Genomic DNA, 25,826 nt, shown 5'->3' with positions numbered 1-25,826 from the left:
ATGCTTACAGGCCGAAACCAAGTGTTAGTAATAATCAAAATCTAATTATTGATAACAACTCATTTGAACCAGATTCCAAACTTAAGCACTTAGGAGTAATACTAACAAATGAAAATGATATTAAAGAGGAAATAAAAAAAAACAGACTTAATTAAGGAAATGCATGTTACTTTTCTCTTCATAAACTTTTATCTTCTCGTATAATATCTAAGAAACTAAAAGTTAAAATATACAAAACAGTAATTTTGTCTGTAGTATTATATGGATGTGAAACTTGGTCCCTTATATTAAAGAGAGACATAAATTAAAAGTATTTAAAAATAAAATCGTTAGAAAAATATTTGGAGCTAAATGGGATGAGGAGACAGGTGAGTGGAGAAGGTTATATAATTTAGAACTACATAATTTGGATTCGTGTTCAGATGTTATTAAAATAATTAAATCAAGACGACTTAGGTGGACAGGCCATGCAGCATGAATTGGAGAGGGAAGAAGAGTTTACAGAATTCTTGTTGGGAAACCTTATGGTAAGAGGCCTGTAAGAAGGCCAAGACAACAATGGAGTGATAATGTTGAGATGGACCTAAAGGAAATCTGTAAGGATGGAAAAGATTGGATTGATCTTGCCCAGGATAGGGACAGATGTAAGGCTTGTGTTGCTGCTGCTGCTGCCATAAACATTTGGGTTTAACAAAACTAGAGTTTTAGTTACTAGCAACGATATCAACTATATATGCTTTAGTAGGCTAATTAATCACACTTCTATTTTATTTTTCAGATCAGCGAATCTCCAGAAGTAGTGAGGCATGAGTCTTTGGGTGCAATTAGTGGAAGCCAAGGGGCTGTTGTGCCAACACGAGAAGCTGAAGCTTCCAGGGCAATCGTTGGAGGAACAACTATAGCTGAAAATTATGCTTTTGTTGGAGTCCATTACATCTTTGATCAAGTAAGTGTAATTCAGAAGATGTGATTATATATACACAGGGTGGTGCAAAATGAGGTAATGGTTTTTAAAAAATCTTATCACTAATAATTTGGATTTTTTTTTCCTGAATTTTTGTGTTCACAGGCAAGATTTGGTAAATTTAACTGTGGGTAAGCATGATTGATCAGCTAGAAAATAATCTGTTGGTAATTTTGATGCAACGAGCACATACACGATTTTATAACTTTGCCGAGGCACCGACTAGGAAAATAATTAACAGTCTAGTTAAAAAGTTTAAAGACACGGGATCTGTATGAGATGCTAGGTGTACTGGAACACCTCGTAGTGGTTTCAGCAAGATAGGGCCATGGCTTACATGGCTAGAGATGCAATGAACCTCTCAGGTAGCATTTGTTAATTGCATCACATCAAAAATTGGCATTGTGAGGTGTCAATCTGCGATTGCAGGATTTAACTTCTTCAGACATTTTTTCCTTTGGGGATATCTAATGTTTGTCAACCATCCACAAACCAAAGAGGAACTGAAAGCACGAGATAGCTGCAACAACTCCTGAAACTTGGAGAAAATAACATGAGAAGAGCATGTGTTTGTGAGGGGAGTTCATTTGGCTAACATGATTTTTCATTCTTAATGTAAAAAAAAAATCCATGAATAAAGTTTTCGTTTGCCATTTAGGTTGTCATTTATCTTACTTCTTTTAACAATTACATAGAAAACATCCATTAGCTTATATAATAAAAGTATATACAATTATAAATATTTCATTCTTGGTGTATGCTTGCTTGATTTGGTGTTTTAAGTCCACTTTGTGCACAGTAAGGCTAATCGGGACAGAGCCTACAGTTTAAAGTGGAATGCGAACCACTATGTGCCTTCACCGGGTATCGAACCCGGGACCCCTTGATTACAAGGTGACGACGCTACCACTACGCCATCAGGGAGACCGAGCTGGGAGCTTACTTTGTGCTGTCTCAGTAACAAAATATTAATATTGAGAAGCAAAATAAATGTTATTCTTAATGACGTTTGCATATTTTTCCTCAGCATACAGATGCCGTGACTGTGCTTAAGTTTGCTAACAATGATCGATCTCGGCTCTGCTGTGGGTCTTTGGATGGAGCTATTTCGATCTGCAATGTCACCTCAAGTCCACCGCATGTGGAAGTTATACTTAAAGGTCACAGAAAAGGCATTACAGGTTGGTGGAAATTTCAGATTATTACACTTAAAACTAAACTATGCAACATAACATGTCTTTGAGAACCAAGGCCACGAATGACTTTTGACTTTGTGGTGCATCATCAGAACATCAAGAGTCTCACAGTCATCTGACTTTCTACACAGAAATCTACTAGTTTTTGACCCCCCATTTTAATTATCTGTAACTGAATGTATTATCTTTTCCTTTTTTTTTTGTATTTTTCTCAACTTTGAATTGTTTTTTTTAAAAGTTCACTTTATGGACAGATAGGCTAATCAGGACTGAACCTGCAGTTTAAAGTGGGATCTGAACCACTATAGAATGTGCCTCCACTGGTTATCAAACCCAGGACCCCTTGATTACAAGACGAAGGCATTACCACTAAATGCTGTTGTCGAGCAGTATAAACACCAGTAACAATAAATAAACAAACAAATAAATAAATTGCTCTTCCAATGCTGAGTAAATATCAAATTTGTTTTGACCTTCCACTACTAGTCAAACCTGAGACCATTCAAACCCGGGAGAGTCTCCTAACCATTTAGCTACATGAAAAATATATATATGAATGGCTTATTGCAGAAAGGGACCTGAGTCACATTTTTGAGGTATCGGAGTTACAACCTTTTCATCTCCACTGTCGCTAGCAGCATACTGCAGGGGGCGCATTGAGGGTTGCAAAATTAACTATTCATTATGCTGAAAATGTGAGCCAACAATGGCACATTTCTTTCTTACACTATCAATATTATATGATTTTTCTTGTTTTTTTCTCAGAATTGTGCAAAAGTGACTCAGGTCCCTTTCTGCAATAAGCCATTCATATATATTTTTAAGTTCACTTATGCCCACATAGGCTAATCTGGACTAGATCTACAATTTCAAGTTGGATCCGAACCACCGTGCAGTGTGTCTTTGTGGGAATTGAACCCTCATTAGCCCTTTCGATTAAAAGGTGATAGCATTCATTACCCCTATATCATCAGGAGGCCCTTTCTGGTTTAACAAGAGCTTCATATTATACTGAGGTTGTTCCATAATGATCCAGGCTAGTTTAATGTTGGCGTAAGGAAAGAGCTGATCTAATTTGTTTTTAATGCATATTTTGTCTTAACTAGTTTCAGTTAATAGTTAAGAAATTTTAAGTATAGTTACATCAGCATCCATGTAAATAAGGTTCTAGTAAAGATGTTCCTTGAATGTGACCACACCGTAGTTCTGTCGGTACAGCAATGTCCGTTGAATCATGGAAACATCATGCTGTCACTGCGAGTCGGTGCCTGTGATGTTGCTACGCTCAAGAAACATCTTTACTCCTTGAATAAAAATCTCTCTCGCAATGTGAATTGACAATGATAATGGGTTTTAAAAACAGCTGCAAAAAGCTTCAAAACAAGACCAAGGTCATATTTGGAGGACTACCCAATATAAGAAACAGTTGTTTAACAAAATTAATAAGAGCCTTGTTTTTGGCCGATTTAGAAAAATCTGAAAAGTAAGAATTGTATTTAAAACCTTTCTACCTGCACTGTATTTAAATTTCATCACGATCGGACCACAAGATTTTTATTTATAGAATTTCAAAGAAAGCGGTCGTTTGGAAAGCAACAAGAATATGGCATTTTTATTTTTGTTCTCTCGGCGATAAAAAAAATCGAAGGCATACTCGAAAAAAAAAATGTTTACCATAGATCAACGTGGAATAGCATAAGCTAAATTTTGATGTAACTCATTTTTATGTTAAGAGTTCAAACTCGAGTATCCATAATTTTTAATCCGACAGTAGTCAGAATCTCCAGCTACAGGGTTTGAACCTACGATCTTCCAAATAAGAATACATTACCTTAATCACTTACCTCATTACGTAGAGTTCACATATGTGGTGAGATCCTCCTCCGTGATCCTTCTTGAATCTTCCTAGTTTTATCAAGTATTCAAGGTTTAATTACATTATTATATTTGTTACTTTAGGATGCGACTGGTCTCTTTCAAATGACCTTGTGTTAAGCTCATCATACGATGGAACCGTGCGGTTGTGGAATGCTAATAGCCATAAGTGCCTACGAGTGGTAGAAGATCAAATGGGAACAGAGGTTTTGTCCTGCGTATTCCAACCAGCAAATAACAATATGGTGGTTGTATCCTTTATTTCTAGTGACTTGTACCTCTCAACATTTATTTTTGAATTTTTGTAAGTCATAATATTGTACTAGTGCTAGTACAATAATCAACAGCAATGGAGCGACATGAAATTTTCGCTGATACTGATATTCAACTGGTCCAATATAAAATTCCAAATGGTTCATAACGCTCCACAGATTTTAAGTCAGTTATGTCGATGCTATTATAATAGGCTCAGAGCTGATTGGCATAACTTCTATACGAGACTCAACAAATAATTTTCCTGCAGTTTTAGATCTATGACGTTAATAAATGTGTTACCAGATGAACCAAACTTTTGCAATGTGAAGGAAGCTCCATATTTAAACATTTACATAAAAAACAGAACAGAAATTGTATGTTTATATTAGGGCTGATACTCTTACCGTTTACCACCGATACCGATACTTGAAAATTGCAATAATTAAAAAATTGTTCAAAATATTTATCATTTGGCATGTGAATATTATTCTGCAATTATATGTATCAAATTATCAAGAAAATTTCGTTAGAATTTCATCAGAATATGAAAATAGATGTTATGTAATTACACAATATAACTTTTCATGCAAAATAAAAAGAAAGTTTGAATTTTGCATGATTTCCAGGATAATGAGACTCTGCGAAAGTGTCGCATGGCATTTTGCAGACCCGTGAAAGACCAAAATGCCAGAAAAGTATCGGCTGGTATCGGTAGATGAATTCCGATACCAATACTACTGGTATCGGCTCAGCCCTAGTTTATGTCCATAAAAATTACAACAAAGTGTCACAATAGTGTAGTATATTGTAGATAAATCAGATTGGTAAAATAATACACCGATATGCCTATGTCGGCCGATACCGATAGAGTACTCATTAACCTTTTTGCTGCCCAAGCATCTTGAACGAGATACCCAAAAGTAACCCTCAGGGGACCAAGCATCTCGATCGAGACGCTGTGTGAAGGTCGTAGTTTTTACGTTATAACGTTTCTATTTTTGGCTAGAATTTCGATTTTATTTTTTTATATTGTTCCTAACACATGTATTTAACGGAAATGGTTTTTTGCATTTTTTTTTGTCTTCATGAAAATGGAGGTGGGAAAAGGGACTTCTCTTTTGCATCTCTTTTCAAGGTCAATTTTTTGCCGACAAAGGAAGACCGGCTTTGTTGTTCTAAAGCAATGCTTTTCACTCCCTCCTGCTAAGTGCATTCGAAGGAAGCTTGTTTATCAGTATCCGATGTCAAAATGGAAGTTTTCCGTGAGGGCGCAAGCAGGGAGGGGGGGAGGGGGGGAAGATTGGTTGTTGAATCTGCGTTGTGAGAATGGAATTTCGAAGCACGCTGAAGGAAACCATCGTTTTTTTAGCACAAGTGGCAACAGGGGTTACCCAGCATTGTCTAAAAATAGAATTTCAAACAGCTGCAAGAATTGGCGCTCATTTGTCACTACGTTCTAGCTTTTCGTCTGTGAATGTTGTGCGTATGTGTCGTTTTGTGCCCAAGTGCGAGGACATTTTTTAGGTGAATTTTTTAAAATAATTTTTGGGGGTTTTCTCCCTTCCCCCTCCATATATACACCAAATTTGCATAAATTTTGCATTTTGACATTTTTTTCGGGGCGGAGGGGACCATTTTTTTTAAGAAAAATATATTTGAGGGGATTTCCCCCCTTTCCCCCTCCATATGTACGCCGAATGTGCATAAATTATATATCGTCTGAATCTGATTCATTCTGCGTACAACGGTATATCTTTCATATCTCTAGGGCATTTAGTTTCTTAGCTATAGTTATTTCAAGGTACCGCTGCATTTTGAAGCTTGAATCAGTGGACATTCCTTTTGGGGGTACAACTCAAGTTACATTGGTCATACGACAATGATGCAAATATTTTTCTGTTTCTTACATGCCAGCGATAATTTCTGTGTGCATTTTGAACTTTTCATATCCTTTTTTTCGGGGGGCGGGGGGGATACCCTATTTTCTTTAAAAAAAAAGTATTTTCAGGGGATTTCCCCCTTTCCCCTCCATATTTACACCAAATATGCATAAATTATATATCGTCTAAATCTGTGATTCATTCTGCGTACAACGGTATATCTTTCATATCTCTAGGGCATTTAGTTTCTGAGCTATAGTCATTTCAAGGTACCGCTGCATTTTGAAGCTTGAATCAGTGGCGTGCCGATCATTCCTTTTGGGGGTACAACTCAAGTTACATTGGTCATATAATAATAATGCAAATATTTTTGTGTTCCTTACATGTCAGCGATCATTTCCATGTGCATGTCAACACTGTCATGTACTTTTTTCTTGGGAGGAGGTTGGGGGAACCAATTTTTTTTTTCCGAAATTTTGGAATTTTGAGAGTTAGCCCCCTCCCCCCCGCCACATATATGCCGAATTTTCAAAAATTTCATATAGTCTGAATCTCTGGTTCATTCCGCATACAACGGTATATCACTCATCTCTCTAGGGCAATTAGCCTCCGATCTACACTCATTTAATTGAAACTGCATTTTACTCAAAATCGGCTCGGGCAATAGAGGCTTACTTGTGAAAAAGGCCTTGGGCAGCAAAAGGTTAATCTGCCCCATGCCTAATAATCAGTGAAAAGAGTAGCTTTGATGTATGCCTTTCTTAGCATTGTAGATAAACAGTGTTCTATAAAAGGTTTCAAGAGATTTTACAGATTCTGTGCAAAGGGAAAAGGGATATTTTGTCACAGTTCCTTAACAACTCCCAGGCAGGTAATTCCAGAGGAATGGTCCAAGTTTTAAATATTTCGACTGGAATCTATCCTCGTGGAGGGAGCAGTAAGGTTGGCGGGAAGGTGATGTCTTTGTCATTTGATGCTGGAGGACAGGTTCTGTGGTCCGGAGATGATAAGGTGAGCAGTTGCAATTTTTATCATTTTTTATTTATGTAATGCAGTTATTGAAAAGATCAAATGACTGTAATGTAGATGAAATTTCATATTCAAATGCTATCTCTACATAGTTTTGGCACACTAAAACCTGCTTGAAGTTAATGGTATTCACCAAAGAGGTTTGATGTATGCTTATTTTAAACAAATTGTACATTTGAGTGCAAAAATTAATATGCAATACGATTCAACAGCATCTGCACATTGAGTAAGTGATCTCTCTGTACTAGTTTTCAAAGTAACTAGTATTTGCCAGGGTATAAGATGTACTTCTTTCCTTTAAAAATAGGTCTGAAAAACTGGGTGTCTTATGTGTCGATACTCAGTTTTTGATTACCTTCAGGAAATTTTCTCTGTTCTGAGTTAGACTAATTCTTTCTTGCTTCATTGCAGTGTGTGACGAAGAATATTAAAATGTATTCTTTCGTTGTTACATTAGGTAAGTTATTTGTTGAAATAGGCTTACAGTTTACTTTATATTTGAAATACTGTAAATTACTTATAAATACAGGGATAAAGATTTTTCCTAATAAATGTATACAAAAAAGGGAGTGTGTCTTATATGCCGGCAATTACGGTAATTTGTAAAGCATTGTAGGATGTAGTTGGTTGATTACATTGTTGTTTTAAGTCCACTTTATGCACAGGATAATCGGGACTGGCTGTAAAGTTTACAGTGGGATCCGAACCACTGTGCCATGTGCCTCCACCAGGTATGGAAACCGGGACCCCTTGATTACAAGGTGACAGTGTTTGCCATTGGGAAGACCCAGTAAGTAGTTGAAAAGCACAAGCATGGCTAACAAGGTTTTGAATCATCATTCATTTTTATGTGCATTGATGTCATTTTAACTCCTTTTTTGCCATGCACAAAAAAAATGTCATATATAAATGCCAATGGCACAGGGCCCGTGGTAATGCCATGTTTCTGTAGCAAACTTAAGCCAACAAGAATTTCTAAATATATGTTTTAGCATAGATTATTTTCTGAACTTATATGTATGCAGTGCAGGGTGTATCATAAGTAATAGCACAAACTGACACAGTTGAAAGTACACAATAATAGAAGTAAAAAAAGTCTCCGTAAACATGGGTCCGCATACAAGCCGTTTTCGAGATAATTGCAAATATGTGGTTACAAGATTCCGCTGACTTTATTGTTTGTAAACGTCATCCTAGTTGGTAAAATGCTAATAATGTGTGCGAATGTGTGGTTAGAAGCCGTCACTGATTGCATTTTGTAAACATCGAGTGATTTACTCCTTGCGCGTTCCGAGGTTTGCTCTTTGTTTACAAAACAGAACAATTCCAAGAGGTGGCGTTGTAATCAAACAGGATGGATACAATCAGTACAGAGAATTGTACATGTGATCAATTCTGAAATGAACCGGGGGTGTTCGAAAGAATTCAAAACTGACTGCGGAATCGCATACAGTATTCCATCCAGTTACAATGACGACACTTTGAACACCTCCTTTAACAGGTACGAGTATACAGTAATTGCAAAATGTAACATCCTAACGTTTGTTAAAGTAAGTAGAATGTTCAATAAAAGCAATTAGATCTCCAATGACTTTTCTTACTGTATTATTAGCATTTTACCAACTAGGACGACGTTTACAAACAATGAAGCCAGTGGCGGCTTGTAACCACACATTCACAATTGTGTCAGTTTGCGCTATTACTTATGATACACCCTGTATAATGCATATATTTGAGATATGCACAATAAATTGTGTTTTTATGATTACAGGGCACTGTTGTATCATTTTTATTTGTGCTTGCTACTGGGCGTTTGAATAAGTGTCGCCGTGTGAGCATTGGGGAGAACAGCCCAATAACTTGCATCTCTTTTCGGATGTGGATAAGCAGAGAGGCAAGGGACCCGTCTTTGCTGGTTAACTGTGCAGAAAATGTGGTTTGTCTGTTCAGGTATGTGTACAGGCTTATGCAGTTCATTATTAAAGGCATGCATATTTCATTTTTGAAAAGTGTGAGGTACATTTTTCTACGACGTTTTGTCATGAAATATACTCTTAAACACAAAATTCGGAGTTTGTTTATTGATGTGACACAATCTGAAGTTTGAATTATCCTGGAAGTTATGCTAATCATGGAAAAAGGTTTCATTCTGCTGTAAATATTCGAGAAGCAAAAATGGACTCCTTACACAGAAATAAACTGAATACTCTGACAATCATTAGAAGAGGAATGTTTATTTTGTGTAGTAATCAAATTTAGGGTTATATTAATAATTTTCACACTGAAATTTCATGTTCATGGGCTGCTTTTGATCTCGAAACATGCCCAATACTTGTACAGATAGATATCTTGATCTTATGTGGCTCTAATCATCATAGATTTTTTTTTTCAAACTATATTCCTGCATAAAAGAGCTCTGGGGGCCCATGCAGCCTCTTATCAATAGGTACCTGGGTGTAAAGGCAGCTGGAGTGTGGTACTGATCTCCACCTCCAGTGTGGCCCTACCTCAATGTGCCTTCATGTCATAGTGCAGTGCACAAGGGATAGCTTAGAGTCAGCTGAAGTAGTATTCCAAATTGGTTAGAATCCAGTTTATATTGTACACTTCGCAACTTCTTATTTGACCGCCCTGAAAAATTTCAAAGTCCGGAATTCGTAAATTTGGCAGCATAGCGCTTCAGAGCCAACTAAGAGTAGCCAACTTTGCAACATTTCTTCTTCCTGAATGAAAACGCTCGTGAATTTTTTTTTCATTCTTTCACATTCCATAAAGTAAAGATACCCTAAAGCACTAATAAAATACATGAGTAGACAAAAAAATGTTAAGTAGAAATACGAATGTTGAAAATATTTCAAGATTCCTCGCTCTGAATTTGAAAAGAGGTAAATTTATGTGCATTTTGAAACACTGAACAAGTTCTCATCCACTTGGAAAGAATTGCCGTCACATTTGAATGCAAGGAGGCAAATTCATGATGATTTTATACGAAATTTTTATGAAAGATACCTTGCACAACACCAAACGATTCTGCAAAGTGTGTCTTTTCCTTGGTTATTGGCGAAAAATGGTTCGAAACTCCGGCACAAGGTTTCTTCAACTGAGATCAACGTGCTTTACTGAGGTTTTCGTTAGAAATCTCCTGGAGTAGTTGGTTAGATGACAACACTTTTCATTTTTTACTGTTTTCGTCAAGATCGAAACATTGTAGGTTCAAATCCCACCCCTTCCTGATTATGTTTTCTTTTTTATTTACCGAATACGAAGTGTTGTAATAACGTAATATAAGATTATATGATATTACTGTAAATATTTATGCGATGCATACTTAGTGGCGGCGATTGAGTTCCAAAACTGATGGGGCAAGGTGTCAAAACTGGGGGTTTCCCTTGGGAGATAAGGTTTAGCATAGTGGGAGGGCAACTGTTCCCCCCCCCCCCCCCCCCCCCCCGTCTAATCGTTGCCACTGTGCATGCCTCAAGTAATATTTCTACTAATGTTCTTAAACTTTCAGTGATTGGCAGGATGTAGGAAAAACTTATCCTTTCATTCAGCTGTCATAAGTTATGTTAACACATACGCGTATTTTAAGAACTTATATGTCATTAATATCTGTTCTTAAACAGGATGTTGTAATCAAGGGGTCCCGGGCTCAACACCCGGTGGAGGCACGTTGCTTCGGATTCTAGTTTAAAATATAGATCCAGTACCGAATAGTCTGTCTGTGCAGCAAGTAGACTTAAAACAACAATAGAGAAACATATACAAATCAGCGGCGTATACTCTGGGTCATCTAGGTAATAGCAGATGACCCGGCTGTATTTCTTTTTTTTTAAAAAAAAAATGTATATATATACACATTTCTTCCCAATTTTCTTCCAAACCAATTTCGATGCATACATTTCCTTGCTTCCAGCGCGCGAATACTTCCAATCGTTTGCCGCCGAATGTCCGGGAACCTTTCTCCAGCCGGTGGAATGTCTACAGGGAATCTCACCCTGACGTCATTCCTCCCGCTTCCCTTGCAACCCTTGGCGAGGAGGGAGGAGAAAGGAAAGAGGGGGAGGAAACATTGCTTTTCAGGCGCGGTGATTCCGTGCCCAGGGTAAGCTCCTTCTTGTGAGAGTCCACCGGTCGCACTCTCAACCTTCAGAGCCTCTCCATTCCCTCCGCTGAATAGGGAAAACATACCCGGTAGAGTGCGAAGAACAGGAAAACTGAATAACATGGGCAAACCAATTCTACGCTAATTTTCACTTTACATTTGCTTCTGTCTTGCTGATTTCTGTTACTTGAACATAAATTTATCAAAAGGGAAAAACTTAAATATTGAAGATGAAGCAAACTGAATTAAAATTCAAAGCTTAAGAAATTAAAGCACCTATTTGCTGACTCCCCCCAATCCTTGTATTTACAAAAATAGTGATTGTTTCTCCTCTCTAATCTTCAAAAGCAGCGAGAATACTTCTTTCACAGAACTGAATATTTTTTAAAGGGAAAGATATGAAAAATAAATTATATATATTAGTTAATTTAAGTTGCTATATTCCGCCTGTTTAGATTAATAGTGATGAAGATGAACGAATTAAACATAAACGAAAAAAACACATCAGGCACGTAACCAGGTGGAGGACTCGGGGGGGCTGAAACCCCCCCTCCCCGAAATCCTACAAATATCTAATTTAAAAAGTGTATAGTGATAATTAATTTTACTTCATTAGCAGGATTAAACACTTTGCATAATACGTTGTAATAATCTGAGATTCATCTTCAAGACTTCTAACCCCACTGTTTCAACTTTATGTGGCGGCTGCTAATAAGGGATGATCCCCATCCCGAAATAAAATTCTGGCTCTGACCTGCAATGATTCGAACTTTTAAAAACCTGTCATTTCGAGCTCGGAAAGGGATTTTTTTTTATCATTCATAGGGAATTTCTTTCTGAGCCAGGAGCACAACAACAGAAGTTTGGCGCGTGAAACTGAATGCATGTAGTCGTTGGCTTCGTGTTTATTATTTATTAAGGTGTTAGTGTTTGTCGTGATAGTGCTGTGTTAAAGGGTAATGGATGTGATACAAGATTTGCTGGTGAAACCTTTTGGAACAAGATCTTTTCAGGAGAAGTTGCAAATTGTTAATACAGGTAGGCCAGTGTCATCGCTTGAACTTATTTCTACACACAAAGACAAAAATCGGGAATATGTGAGGCATATTCGCAAGCAAATTATGACAAAACACCATGGTTGACAGGAAGTATAAGTGTTAATAAGCTTTGCATTTTTGTTGGCCGTGCTTACTTTTCGGGGCTGAAAAGAATGTATGGACGCGTGGCTGATACTGTAATCTTTGCAACACTTGTGTCAAACATGAAAAATCCAAAAGTCACATAACTTCCTTTGTTAAGCTGCAATCTTTCGCAAAGACACGTATTGACGTGAACTGGACAAACAGCGTGCTTTGGATGTGGTACGGCACAAGTGATCGGGTCCTGGAGTAAGTTGAATTTTGCACTTAAATTAATATTGCGGGTTTTTATTTCACTAGTGCACGTCTTTCATTTTATATTTCACAGGCTGTTTTTTATAGCTTTATAATACTGTCTTGTTTTATTATTTGAAATTCTACACGTATAGTAAACTGCAATAACGAGAATTAATTGATTGTGATCGTAGCAATAAGAAAAACATTCCGACACAATATTCCTAAATCCAATATGGAGCTTGACATAAATTGCACGGAAACTTTTGGAGTTTGAGGATCAAAAGGTCGGAGATTACCCACTCGTTAGAACCAGCATACACCACTGATACAAATAGAATGTTCTTTGCTTGGAAGTTACGAGTGAGTAGCGTAACCCGGTCATAAAAATCTTCTATAACGGCTGAGGGCTCGACGTGCTGACCCCACGTCACCTCATACCAGTTGAAGAACTCACACCTCTAGGTAGAATTGTGGGAAGGAGACTGGCAGTCGGGAGATAGGCCAAGGCCCTATATGCTCGTCAATACTCGTCAGAAATTCAATCAAATTCATTCAGCTGTGCGTCATAAGTTGTGTTAACACACATTATGAGTCAATAATAATAAGTTAAGAAATTGACAAGACGTTTCTGTACTGAAGGTAACTAGAGGTTGTTTTCTTGTAATGTCGTTACTGTGTCCAGCTCGGCATTGTGATTAAAATTACTCTATCTGCATGTTCACTTTCCTCTTACATAAGTTTTCCTTTCGCGAAAACATCGTTCCATAGTTTCCAGTTTCTCAATATATTTTTCTATGAAGTGTTGAATATAATTCTAGCCTGCTTTCCACAAGCTACACAACTTCTTCCTCTCTCTCTCTCTCTCTCTCTCTCTCACTCAGAGGTGCAATGTAACATAATTTAAGAAGGCCATTGTTGCACAAACGATAAACGAACATGTGTTAAATTCGGTAAGATCAGCAGGTAAGGGAAGCTCGATTTTAGCTGCAAATCAGTGCCTTCGTTACAGGAAAATCCCCAACAAAGCAAGGAAATAACTAATGAATGGTTATGCTTTACGATCTTTAGGGTTAAAAATAGGTGATCTAAATCTTTAAAAGAAAACCGTTTTCCAGATAGAATAGGTGTATGCATGAATAGAAAACAAAAATTAAGATATTGTATTAGCTGTGGAGTTCATTCTGTTGTAGCTTTGTGGCACATCCGGTAAAGGCACCCATTTCCAGTTCCACTTGTGTCTTTGATTAGGGTTCGAGCCTCACTTCATCTGGATATTTTTATTTATATTGAGGCCTGTAAGACAATAATATATGAAAGGTTCCAAATTATTTCTTACACGAGTGTATTTTTTTTTTAATTTGTTAGTCCTGAAAAGGACTGTTTGGGAAAATTGAACATTTATTTAATATCTTGTCCAGTAGCCACCTGCATCTATGACATGTCTCAGGCGTCGAGGAACGGATTGCACAAGATGTCGAATATACCTGTGCGAAGTGCACACTTCATTCCAGGCATTGTTGACGTGGTCAAATAGTTCATCACTTCTGCGAGGTGGTGGATCGGGCCAGCTTTCTTTCAAACATCGAACGACCTCGGCCCACATATTTTCAATTGGGTTGATGTCGCATCCCATGGGTGGCCAGTCAATTAGATGTATGTCGTTTCGTTCAGAAAACCAACGCTGAACGATGGCTGAATCATGGATGGAGGAGTGGTCTTGCTGGAAGTCAATATTTCCCTCGGGATACAAAGCTCGCACGCCAGGAACCATAACATGCTCCAAAATGTGCACATACTGTATCCCGTTGAGACGTCCTTCTATGCGGTGTAGGTCACCTCCGCCACCGAGAGATATCCAACCCCAGACAGGCACGCTCACGCGTCCACGCCGACGTGAGTTAGCAAAAAAATGGGGATCAAATCGTTGTCCTTGACGCCGGTAGACCAGAACCGGACCATCATTTGCAGTAGAAAATACTTTCTCGTCTGAGAAGATTACTCTATCCCAAATCCTATCAATATTTTCTTCAGCAAATGCTAGCCTATCAGTTCTGTGTGCATCCGTCAAGACCTCCTTCTTTGCTGCCCTTCGTGCCCGTAAACCAGAAGCAGCCAGCCTCCGCCGAACTGTCTGTGGGCAACCAGGAAAATCGGCCCTTGCCTTGAGTTGAGTGGCTGACTGGAATGGATTGGCTTCACACTCCGCTATCAGCCGATCGTCTTGCACTGGTGTCGAAACACGGCCCCAGCTCTCGCGTCTTTTCCGTGATGCCTCACCAGTTTCTTCGTATCGAGCCCACCACCTCCTTGCTGTCCGTGCTGGAACGCCATACTGCTCGCCAGCTAAACCAGGTGACAATCCAGCTCCCTCGATCAAACCGATCACTCTTTCTCTTGTGGATTTGTTGTAGTGCTCCATTCTTCGCGAGGTTGAAGAAATAAATGTTGCATGCCTCTGTTTAGAGCGTAGTTCAAAGGAAATAAGGTCTTCTATTGGTATAGTTAATCACGTGATGCTGCAGTTGGTTCAAAGACGACTTCCAATTACATTCAGCCATGAAAAGTTTCGTACGAATTCATACCAGAAAAGGATGTCAAGAATAATAAAATAAATTTAACCATTATTTACAATTACATTACTTTCATTTAACAAATAAATAAAGAATAATTATGACAAATATGCTACAACGAGTGCTCTTTACATCCATGTGTAAAAGTATTTGGTATTACTAAACACGCACACACGTTCGGAACATCTGTAGCGTAGTTGTAACGTTTCAGACAAGCATACATCTTCTTACGTTCATCTTTTCTCTTTGAGGTATTGGTTCAAACCCGGCTCAGCTTTCACGTTTTTTTTTATGTAATACTTAGTAAAGTTTTTGTCACAATTTTTTCGTCCACAAAAAAAACAATAATTAAACGATCTTCTCCCCAAAACAATAATTGCAACATCATATTTATTCACATAATAAATCTATTCCACTCATAAAATTGATTCCTTCGGGTCTTAATGCAACATCACCGAAACATTCAAGTTTCAATGTTCATGTTGGAAATTGAACAATAAACAGTTTTGGGGACACATTGCTTTATATAAAACCTCATGTTATTATAGAAATATACACAAGACGTCGAATGAAAGTATGCGTAAGGAATACTCTTGAAACTCTAGAGTTGTAATCATGCGATTTGTTTTTCATAGAGTAATCTGTTATATTCAAGGTTAATTATTTCAAATTTTTTGTATTCAGTAAATATCGTACTTCTGTGTTCACTTCAACAGAAAAGAAATTGAGCGGCTAGGATTTGAACCTGTGATCTTTCATTTTAGATAAAAAAAATACACGTCTTACCAACTGTTCTACAAGGAAATAGACAAAAAGTTTCCTAACATGGTTGCGGCAACAACCACCTGCCAGTGCTCCAAACATTTCTTTGCCACAGATTGTGGATAAGTTCCTCTCTACACAAATGCCCGGTATTTTGCAGTGTATTTTAGCTCAAATTTTGCCTAAACTCATGCGAACTTTGATGAAGAGGATTTACCGGGATATCAACGAGGTTATTTCTGGATAGGCTTCCGAGGTTTCGAGAGCTCTTTTATCTTCAGGGATTGAAGGGATGACGGATAACGTGCTTGTTACTGGCAAGCGTGGTCGTAACTGCGATTCCTCATGCTGCCGAATTTTATTTTCGGAAGGAGTATGGCATCGGACGTAAAATATGTATATACTGTTCTTGGATGATCTCTCTGTGTATATCAGGAGGTGGCAGTAATGATGAAGCGTTTAGAATTTTCGGAAACCATTTCAATTATATTACTGAATCACGTGCCACGTGGAATGGCAGAATCAAGTAACGTATAAGCAAGTCTGAGGGTGGCTGTTTTGAATATTGCGAATTTGGTGGAAAGTTCGTTAGATATACTTTCTGTTGAAATAACAGTATTATTTTGTTGAAATTAGACAAGTATTTTGGATATAAAGCAGTGCCGAATTAATGATCATTCTCAAGTTTTGCATTTATTAGATGTCACGTAATATATAAATAGTTATTAGTAGATTTTTATCGCATCGGCCTCGGTCGCAAAAGGTATTTACTTACGTTTATTGGGGATTTATTATTAGATTTAGATGCATTGGAAGATCGAAGTGAGGGGAACAAGAACAGTCATTACTAAATAAACGACATCACATAACCAATCTTAGCGAATTGAATACATTAAACTCTCCCGTTCGTTACAAAAATTCAATACATCAATGTAGTGGATTATTTCCTATTATAATTGTGTGTGTTTGTGTGTTAGTATTTTGAAATAATTAATATTTTAGTTGTGGAGTGAAGAGCGTACACAATACTCAGGGTGGCTACAAACAAGCAGAAATGAAATTCCCTGACTTTTCCAGGTTTTCCAGGAGAAAATTTACATTTTTCCCTGACAATTACAAACTAAACTAAATCGATATTTTTGCAAATAGAAACAATAAACTCACACAGATCCATGTATGGTTTCATTAAGTACCAATATTATCTTCTATGAAATTGACTTAATTTCTCTATTCACTATGATTTGAATTAAAACTGCAAAATAGTGAATTTGGAAAATTATTACAATTCACAAGCTAGGGAACGATTACGGAATTTTTCATACGCAGTAAGTTTAAAATAAAATAGTTGATTATTTTTAAAGTTACGACTAAATGAGATAAGAGTGAAGAGTGATTGATTAAGAAATACAATTTGTAATTTATCAGTCTCCTTAGCTATACATTCTCCATATTATATGTTGATATTTCCACTGAGGTTTGGAACCCTCTGCTTGCAAGAACCATGAGTGCGGACTCATTTTTCAATGCATTAAGCTACTTCTCTCTTCTCTGTAAAGTAAACAACTTAACTCTTGCATATAAGTGAAACAATTGAATCGAACAAAATAAAGTGTCATACTTCCTTACATTATCAATGGGATTTCTGCTTCAGTACAATATATCCAAGTGAAGTACTGTGAAACTGACAATATGTAGTTATACGTTATACCATTAATACTGACGAAAAGGGTACGTAAGTATTAGAAATTGAAGGCAATGAATTTATAGAATTGCATTGTATAGGTACCTGATTTAGCTAACCACACATTAAAACAGGAACACTCTAATAAAAAAGGTTCTGAAAGTTCATATACGAGGGGCATCCTGAAAAAAGCTCCTCCAAAGGTGCCTATACACAGCAATAGTGGTAGGAGAGCGACACACACACATGCAGGCAGGAAGAAGTGGCATGTAGCTGTAATCTGGTACAGTTGCAATGCAGCCACTTTAGGACAGTTCTAGGTTAAAGATTGCAGCTCTCATACAGTCTCCCACAGACTGCGATGTAGCCTACATTGCACGCTCAGAATTTGGCACAGAGCCACCAGCAATCGTATCAGGTGTGCAGACCGGACGTCATGAGTGATAGTAAGGTCAGACCATGGTGCAGACAATTCACGGAAGGTCAATCGAATGTGCACAACCCCATACAGCTGAGTACACACGGGTACTTTGCATCACTTCGGGTGAGAGATCTTCGACAACTCCCTGTACAGCCCTGGCCTTGAATGTACCGACTTTCATCTCTTTGTTTAACTGAAGAGGTTTCTGGCAGGGCAAGGATTTGACAGCTACAACAAATGACAGAACAACGGTGGTAATTATGCCGAAAATTAGGTTAGGAATCACTGTTACTAATGTAATAAATTACAACTGATATTCTTGTTTTATTTATACCTAATCGGTAGAGACCTTGATATTTTGTTATTTTTTTTTAAAATTGGTTTATTTTCTTATTTTTTATTTTTTACTACAAGGTGTTATTTTCCCCAAAATTCACATTTTCATTTTAGCGCATTTTCTGGCAAATATCTGAAATTATACCTTCATGGTGTTTTTAAACTACTGTTTCAAAGTAAGTCAAATGGCTTACGCCTCTTTGTACGAGTTCGATATCTTGAAAGTTATTTCGGGAAAGTTATTTTCCATACCCCTTTTTTAATTTTAAGGTAAAGATTTTAGATAATGGAATTTTCCCCGTATATACTGAAGGGTGCATAATGACCATAAGTGGCGACGCACCCAAAAAATTAAAATCAATGAATCTCACGTGACAGACACCAATATATTATGGCACCAAAAATTGGCATTATCTTTTCTTGACTTGTTAAGTTGAAAAAATTGTGGGAAATACATGATTTAATGTGGCTGTCGGAATTATTCCATGTACGTATAACTCTACAGTTTACTCTTGAGTAAAATGTTGGAAACCTTGCATGTTCTATGTACACAAACATGGCCTAGAAAAGACAAGAATGTTTAATTTCATGGAATTTTTCGTTGATATAGGACATTTATTTTAAAAAAATCGCTAAAAATGCCAACAATTCCCATGTTATGCCAAATTCACATTATTTCGAACGGGCGAGAAATGTGTCCAGACATCATCACTGCTCATTCCTAAACATACTTCGCAGCATTTACCATTTTTCACAGTTTTCGCGTTTGCGAAAAAAAATCAATGTCAATACTAATTGGAAATTACTTTCTGGCCACCCCTCGTATAAATCAGTAGATGGAAAGTGAAAATTTAGCAGGACTGGCAGAGAAAAGTCAATTCTTGAAGAAAGTGATTTGCTTTTATGATTGAATGATTCGAGTAAATATGATATTAAAATATTTACGTATTTATTATTAGTATTTTATTTCATAATATTGGACATTAACCTTACTCAGTGAGAGATTAATGACCGTCTCTCATGAGTTTAAACAGTCAATTTAAGGTTGAGGTTGGGAGCATGCACTTGCCAATTTTTATAACGTTCACTAATGCAGATTTATGTTTCACTTTTTCGTGATAGTATTCAATACATATTCCATTTGGTTGGATTCTTCTTGATATCTAAGAATAGTGCAATGTCATTGTAAACGTATGTTAACTTGTGCGAAACCAGTAATACGTCAGGATGATGAAAGAAAATCTTCGTAAGCACTGCTACATTAAATAAGGTGAAGTGAGCCAGAAGAGTAATAAAATACCAGCAGCATATTTACAGTCTAAAGCTCTTCTTGTTTATGCATACGATTTTTGTTGGATGTTACAGTCCATGCACTTTCTGTCGCATGTTGTAGTGAGATACTTTGTCGGGTGGCGATATTCGACAAAAATCGTATGTATCAATGGAACCTATTTGTTTCCATGTTCCTTCAGTTTGCCCAACAAAATGCCTTACTACGACGTCAGACAACTATCGGACGGCGCCACCCGCTCCAGCTGTTGACAGGTCCCCTTACTACTCCCATATGGACAAGAAAAAAAATGATAATTCAATGCATTTTCCACGTAATATTTAGAGGCTTAACATTTTATCCCCTGATGATACCATATGGTATCATCAGTGTAAGGTCGTACTCGCCCGATGATACCATATGGTATCATGGTGCTGATTACGAAATGAATGTGCTTTTTTGGACCTTCATACACTTATGTTTGGGTGGAAACTCTTGACACAGGTCTGGAGCAAGCCTGGGAAATTCATACTGATGACCAACCTCCCCCCTCTCTGCAACATATCCATGCCACATTTCACATTTTGGCGTATTATTCAACTTGTATGGCACCCAGGAACATGAAACATGTTTCAATCTCTTTGGAAACGTCAATTCTTTGAAGAGAATACTAAGGTTTGCGCCTTCTCCCAAAAATAGAGGCAGAAGAGAGGGCAACTCCAGATGTTTGTTTTTCTTTCATCGAAATTCGGTGGTCGCGCCCCCAAACCCCATTCCTCGGTTCGGCATTCTGAATTATACACGGTTGCATGCTCTGATATTACGGTATATCTGTAAAACAAAACTTATCCGAAGAAGATTGCTCCCATAGTGCCAGAGTTATAACAATTTTCCTCCAAAAATGCAAATTACCTACTTTTTGTAAAAAAAAATATTTAAAAATCACATGTTGGCTTATTATTCAACTTGTATGGGACCCAAGAACATGAAACATGTTACGTTCTCTTCAGAAATGTCCATTCTTTGAAAAGAACACTAAAGTTCGCGCCTTCTTCCCAAATAGCGGGGAAGAGGGGGCAAACTCCAGATTCTTATGGTTTCTTCATTGAAATTAGGGGGCTGCACCCCCAAACCCCCTTTCCTCGGTTCAGCGTTCTAAATTGTACACGGTTGCATGCTTTGATGTTTTAGCTACAAATTAAAACTTATCCAAAGTAGATTGCTCGCATATTCCAGAGTTATAACAATTTTTTGAGCAATATGCAAATTACCTATTTTTAGTAAAAAACAGTGTTTCACATTTTGGCTTATGGCACCCAAGAACATGAAACATGTTTCATTCTCTTTGGAAACGTCCATTCTTTGAAGAGAATACTAAGGTTTGCGCCTTCTCCCCAAAATAGCGGGAGAAGAGGGGGCAAACTTCAGATTTTTATGTATTTTTCATTGAAATTTGGGGACGAGGTCCCCCAAACCCCCTTCCTCGCTCAGGCGTTCTGAATTGTACACGTTTGTATGCTGTGATGTTCTATCTGAAAAACAAAACAAAACTTATCTAAAAATTCAAATTACATATTTTTTTTTCGTAAAAAAAATCACATTTTGGCTTATTATTAAACTTGTATGGCACCCAAGAACATGAAGCATGTTACGTGCTCTTGAGAAATGTCCATTCTGTGAAAAGAATACTAAATTTCCCGCCATTTCCCCAAAATAGCGGGAAAGTAGGGGCAAACTCCAAATTATTGTATTTTCCATTGAAATTCGGGGGTCGTGCCCCCAGCTCCCCTTCCTCGGTCCGGCGTTCTGAATTGTACACGGTTGCATGCTATGATGTTTTATCTCAAAAACAAAACTTATCTGAAGTAGATTGCTCCCATAGTGCCAGAGTTATAACAATTTTCCTCCAAAAATGCAAGTTACATATTTTTTGTAAAAATAAAAAATCACATTTTGACTTATTATTCTACTTGTATGGCACCCAAGAACATGAAACATGTTTCATTCTCTTGAGAAATGTCCATTCTTTGAAAAGAATACTAAAGTTCGCGCCTTCTTCCCAAAATAGTGGGAGAAGAGTGGGCAATCTTCAGATTTTTGTTTTTTCTATTGAAATTCGGGGGTCGCGCCCCCGAAACCCCCTTCCTCGGTCCGGCGTTCTGAATTGTACACGGTTGCATGCTGTGATGTTTTAGCTGCAAAACAAAACTTATCCGAAGTAGATTGCTCCCATAGTGCCCGAGTTATAACAATTTTCTGTTCCCATGCAGAGTTCCATAACGATATCTTTAAATTTAAAAAAAAAAAAAAAAAAGTCGAAATTCCCTGACATTTCCCTGACTATTTTTGACACCTCAAATTCCCTGACTTTTCCCGGTTTTCCAGGTTTTCCAGGTCTGTCGCCACCCTGATACTTATCTTAAATTCCATTACTTGATTGATGATTTGGTTTAATTTACTTCGCCTTTGTGACGTTTTTGGTTCATCGCGAAGATGAGAATGGGTGATGGGATGATGAAATTGATGAAGGAACACTTACAAAGAACACCCATGCCTGACCAGGATTCGAACCCAGGATTAAATACCATTACCTACAGCATCCTGAATGCATATATATTATATGTAAATTAGTCATAATGTGTGTTAACTCAGCTTATGACGAATAGCTAAAATACAAAAAGTTTTAACCTTAAATCCTGGCAAGCAACTGAATAAGCATTAACCTTCTTAGGGAGAAAATGTGCAGAAGAGACATCCCTTGAAGTGTGCATCGGATATTTTACAGTGTTGAAATATCAATTGTCTCTGTTTAGCACACACACACACACACACACACACACACACACACAAAAAAAAAAAAAAAAAAAATAGAGGGTGGGATTTGAACCCGCGACCTTTCAAGTATGTTGAAAAATATGGATACCAGCGTCTAACCAACTGCTCTACGTTAACTTAATGACAACATTCCCTTACAAACACGTAGATGTTTATGATAAAATCGATCTTCCTGTGTTCCAGCATGTTTTCTCCACAAGTCGTGAAATAAATGATTTCTTTTAGATCTGTTCGATATTGTGCAGGGCATTGTAAATAAAATGTCGCATAAACTCCTCAGAAATTTGCCTCTTTCTACTCAAACTTGATGGCGATTTACTCCAGGTGGAGAAAACCCCTGTTCAGTGTTTCAAACCTATGTGATATCAAGTCGAGCAAGCAGAATTGTTACAATTTCGCACGATTCTCATTCTTATTCTTATTTCAATTTACTATTTCAGTTTCAGTGTGTATTATATTAGCGATTGATAGTTTATAAGTTCATGGAATGTGCGAAATTGGAATCCTTTCACCGCAGCGTTTTTCGTCTAGTTGAATGACGAACTCAAAGTTGGCTACTCTCAGCTGGCGCTGAAGTGCAATGTTGCTAAGTTTACGATTTTCGGACTTAGAATTCTTTCGGGGCGGTCAAATAAGAAGTTGAGAAGTGTACTGAACAATTGGATGATACTTTTTCTATCTGAAAATAATGCAATTAAACAGTTGATTATTCAATCACTATAATATATAAGGCTAGGCCTAAAAAAAATTAAAAAATACCTAAAAATAATTTTTGCTCTTGAAATTACTTTTTATTTTTTTCATAAATTACAAAAGGGTAGTTGAATAATTAGACAAAACCCATTGTTTGGTGGTTTAAACTACTGAAGCAAAGGGATAAAATGAATTAAGGACCTTCCACGATAGAGTAGTTTTCCAGCATCTGAAAATACATCAGATTATAATTTTTTTTGTATTTTGACTAAAACCACCAATTAAAGTGATTATAGTGGCCGGCAAAGGAATCTCAAAGTAGGATTCACTTCACACAAAATATTCTAAGTGCTGGGGAAAAAATAAATGTACGACAATTAATTACTTATCCATTGCCAAACATTCCAGTTTAAAATGATATTGTGCATTTCCATTGCCCGTATTTTTGCTTAATGGTGAGCTTTAAAAAAGACCATGTCAGGAAATTTAAATACATCAATTATGGTAGCAAATGCATTTAAAATTCACGAAACCGTAGGCTTGGAAGGAAAAAATAAACCTCAAAAAATGGAGCAATAAAAACAGCAGAAATTACTGAAAAATGGCCTAGAACAAAAAAAGATTGGGGGAAAAAAAGCAAAATGAAAACAATGTTTTCTGATTCTAACTTAAAAGGTACCAGACTGATATCAGATTTAGCATTATTTTCAAGGCTCAGAAAAAAAAAATCTTTTTCATCAACTTCAAGCCCTAATAATATAATTGATTATATTGCAGAGTTACTGACAAACAAGGAAATATTCAGTTGCGGCGAAAGTTTCCTGTGCGACACAAGAACTATTTGATAAAGTCTACGTTTTGCCCCATCATGTCATTTCGTCAAGGAGCCTGTGTTGGTAAGTGGCATTCATCAATACATTCACTGTAACTTAAAACTGTATGCTATTGTTGTTTGGTACCATTTTTCTAGAAAAAACTTGAGAGGTTATGTGCCTTAAAGTAATGTATTTGCGAATACTTGTTAAACTAATATTCACTTCCAATTTCTTTATGGAGCATTGTTCTTATAACAGGATATAATCAGCTTTTGTGAGCACACACCAATACAGCTCACCATTAGGATTAATTTCCCAACTCTTTGCATTGTAAACGTACATTGTAGCTATTACATGCAGCACTGAATGGTTTTGAAGTTCTCAGAAATCAGGAAACATTATGACATTTTTTTAGCACACATCTGGTTTAACATAAAAGGTAAAAGTAAAGTCCTCCCCTGTGCTTAGCACCACGCCATGAAGGCGTATAGGGGGTGTGGGGGTAACGCCCCACACTTTCTTGATCCGGTCATGCATCTGGTTTAACATATCAAGATCTAATCAGTTTTAACAAAACATGCTGTCGCAAGAAACAAAAATATCAGCAACTGTTCATGCATCACAAATAGAAGAAATATAAAATTTAGTTATGCAAGGTTTGCATTCATCCTAGTGGATCATATAATTCCCATGCATTAATTGATCAAAGGATACTTCATTTAAATATTTTTAAAATATCATCTAATGTTATTAAATTTGATAAACTAGGTTATCTAATATTTTCACATAATTTACCCTGCAGTGTATGATACAAGTCTTAAAAGCACGGTTTTTCAGGGTGGCCCAAAAAGGTAACGAAGTATTATGTAGCCAGCATTTCAGGTATCACCCTGTATTTCTCTCCTTTGTTGGGAAATGTGTTTGTCATTGCCCTGTATGTAATAATATAAAAATTGGCAACACAATTTCAGGAACATTGCGCACCATGTAATTTCTACAGGAAAAATATATTCTCATTACAGTGACAGGCAGCGAGGATTGTTGCGTGTACTTCTTCGACATTGAACGTGAAGTAAAGCCCTGTGTGAACAAATTGCAGGGTCATTCGTCTCCTGTTTTGGGCGTTAGCTTTAATTATGATGAATCTCTGCTGGCAACAAGCGATTCTCAAGGATTGGTGATCGTTTGGAAACGAGAGAAGAGGGTTGCTCAGTAAAATAAGATCTTGCTGGTTTGGAGGTGGTTGTCTTGCAGTATCAAGAATTCCTGAGTATTGTGTAAGATAATATACATTCTATATTATTTATTTTATATAATTTCTGTACATGTATCATGAAATATATTTACGAGTAACCTTCTTTTATTAGTTATTTGTTACTATCGTATCAATCCATAATGATGAGAACACTTGTCCTCATGACAAGTAGGATGCTTGGCTGCGAAAGGTACAACTGAAATAGAATACCTAAATATTATACTAGAAATGGCAAATAGTCACTCGTTCGATTTAGTGAACCTTTGAACCTGAATCATGCATGTTATGGGTAGGATAATTACCTGTCTCCACTTAGAAGAATTATTTTCCTGTAGTTTACGGTTATTACAAGCATAAGAAAACAGTTTTTCTTTGTGACGTTTCAGAACACACGCTCCCTTCATCAGACATTTATTTTCATTTTGACTAAAGATACAGTTATAACAATGGTTAGTAATTTTTTAAACAAAAATAATCTGTTATATAATGGATGTTGTCAATGTTACAT

General features: G+C 37.0%; 1 protein-coding gene across 1 annotated transcript in view; it reads left to right on the top strand.

Moving 5' to 3' along the window:
* Positions 1-25,403, top strand: part of LOC145989890 (WD repeat-containing protein 13-like) — a 33,266-nt gene extending 7,863 nt beyond the window's left edge. Inside the window, exons 4-10 of the mRNA XM_083125369.1 lie at positions 779-946; positions 1,992-2,145; positions 4,120-4,286; positions 7,038-7,181; positions 8,971-9,149; positions 24,026-24,144; positions 25,086-25,403. Coding sequence (XP_082981495.1) covers positions 779-946; positions 1,992-2,145; positions 4,120-4,286; positions 7,038-7,181; positions 8,971-9,149; positions 24,026-24,144; positions 25,086-25,279 — 1,125 coding nt within the window. The 3' untranslated portion in view covers positions 25,280-25,403. The remainder of the gene's footprint in view (positions 1-778; positions 947-1,991; positions 2,146-4,119; positions 4,287-7,037; positions 7,182-8,970; positions 9,150-24,025; positions 24,145-25,085) is intronic.
* Positions 25,404-25,826: the final 423 nt, after the last annotated feature.

The sequence above is a fragment of the Lepisma saccharinum genome, chromosome 7 (genome assembly GCF_977018435.1).
Source record: "Lepisma saccharinum chromosome 7, izLepSacc3.1, whole genome shotgun sequence".
Lineage (NCBI taxonomy): Eukaryota > Metazoa > Arthropoda > Insecta > Zygentoma > Lepismatidae > Lepisma > Lepisma saccharinum.
The sequence above is the reverse complement of the archived record's forward strand: the minus strand, read 5'-3'. Positions and strand labels throughout refer to the sequence as shown.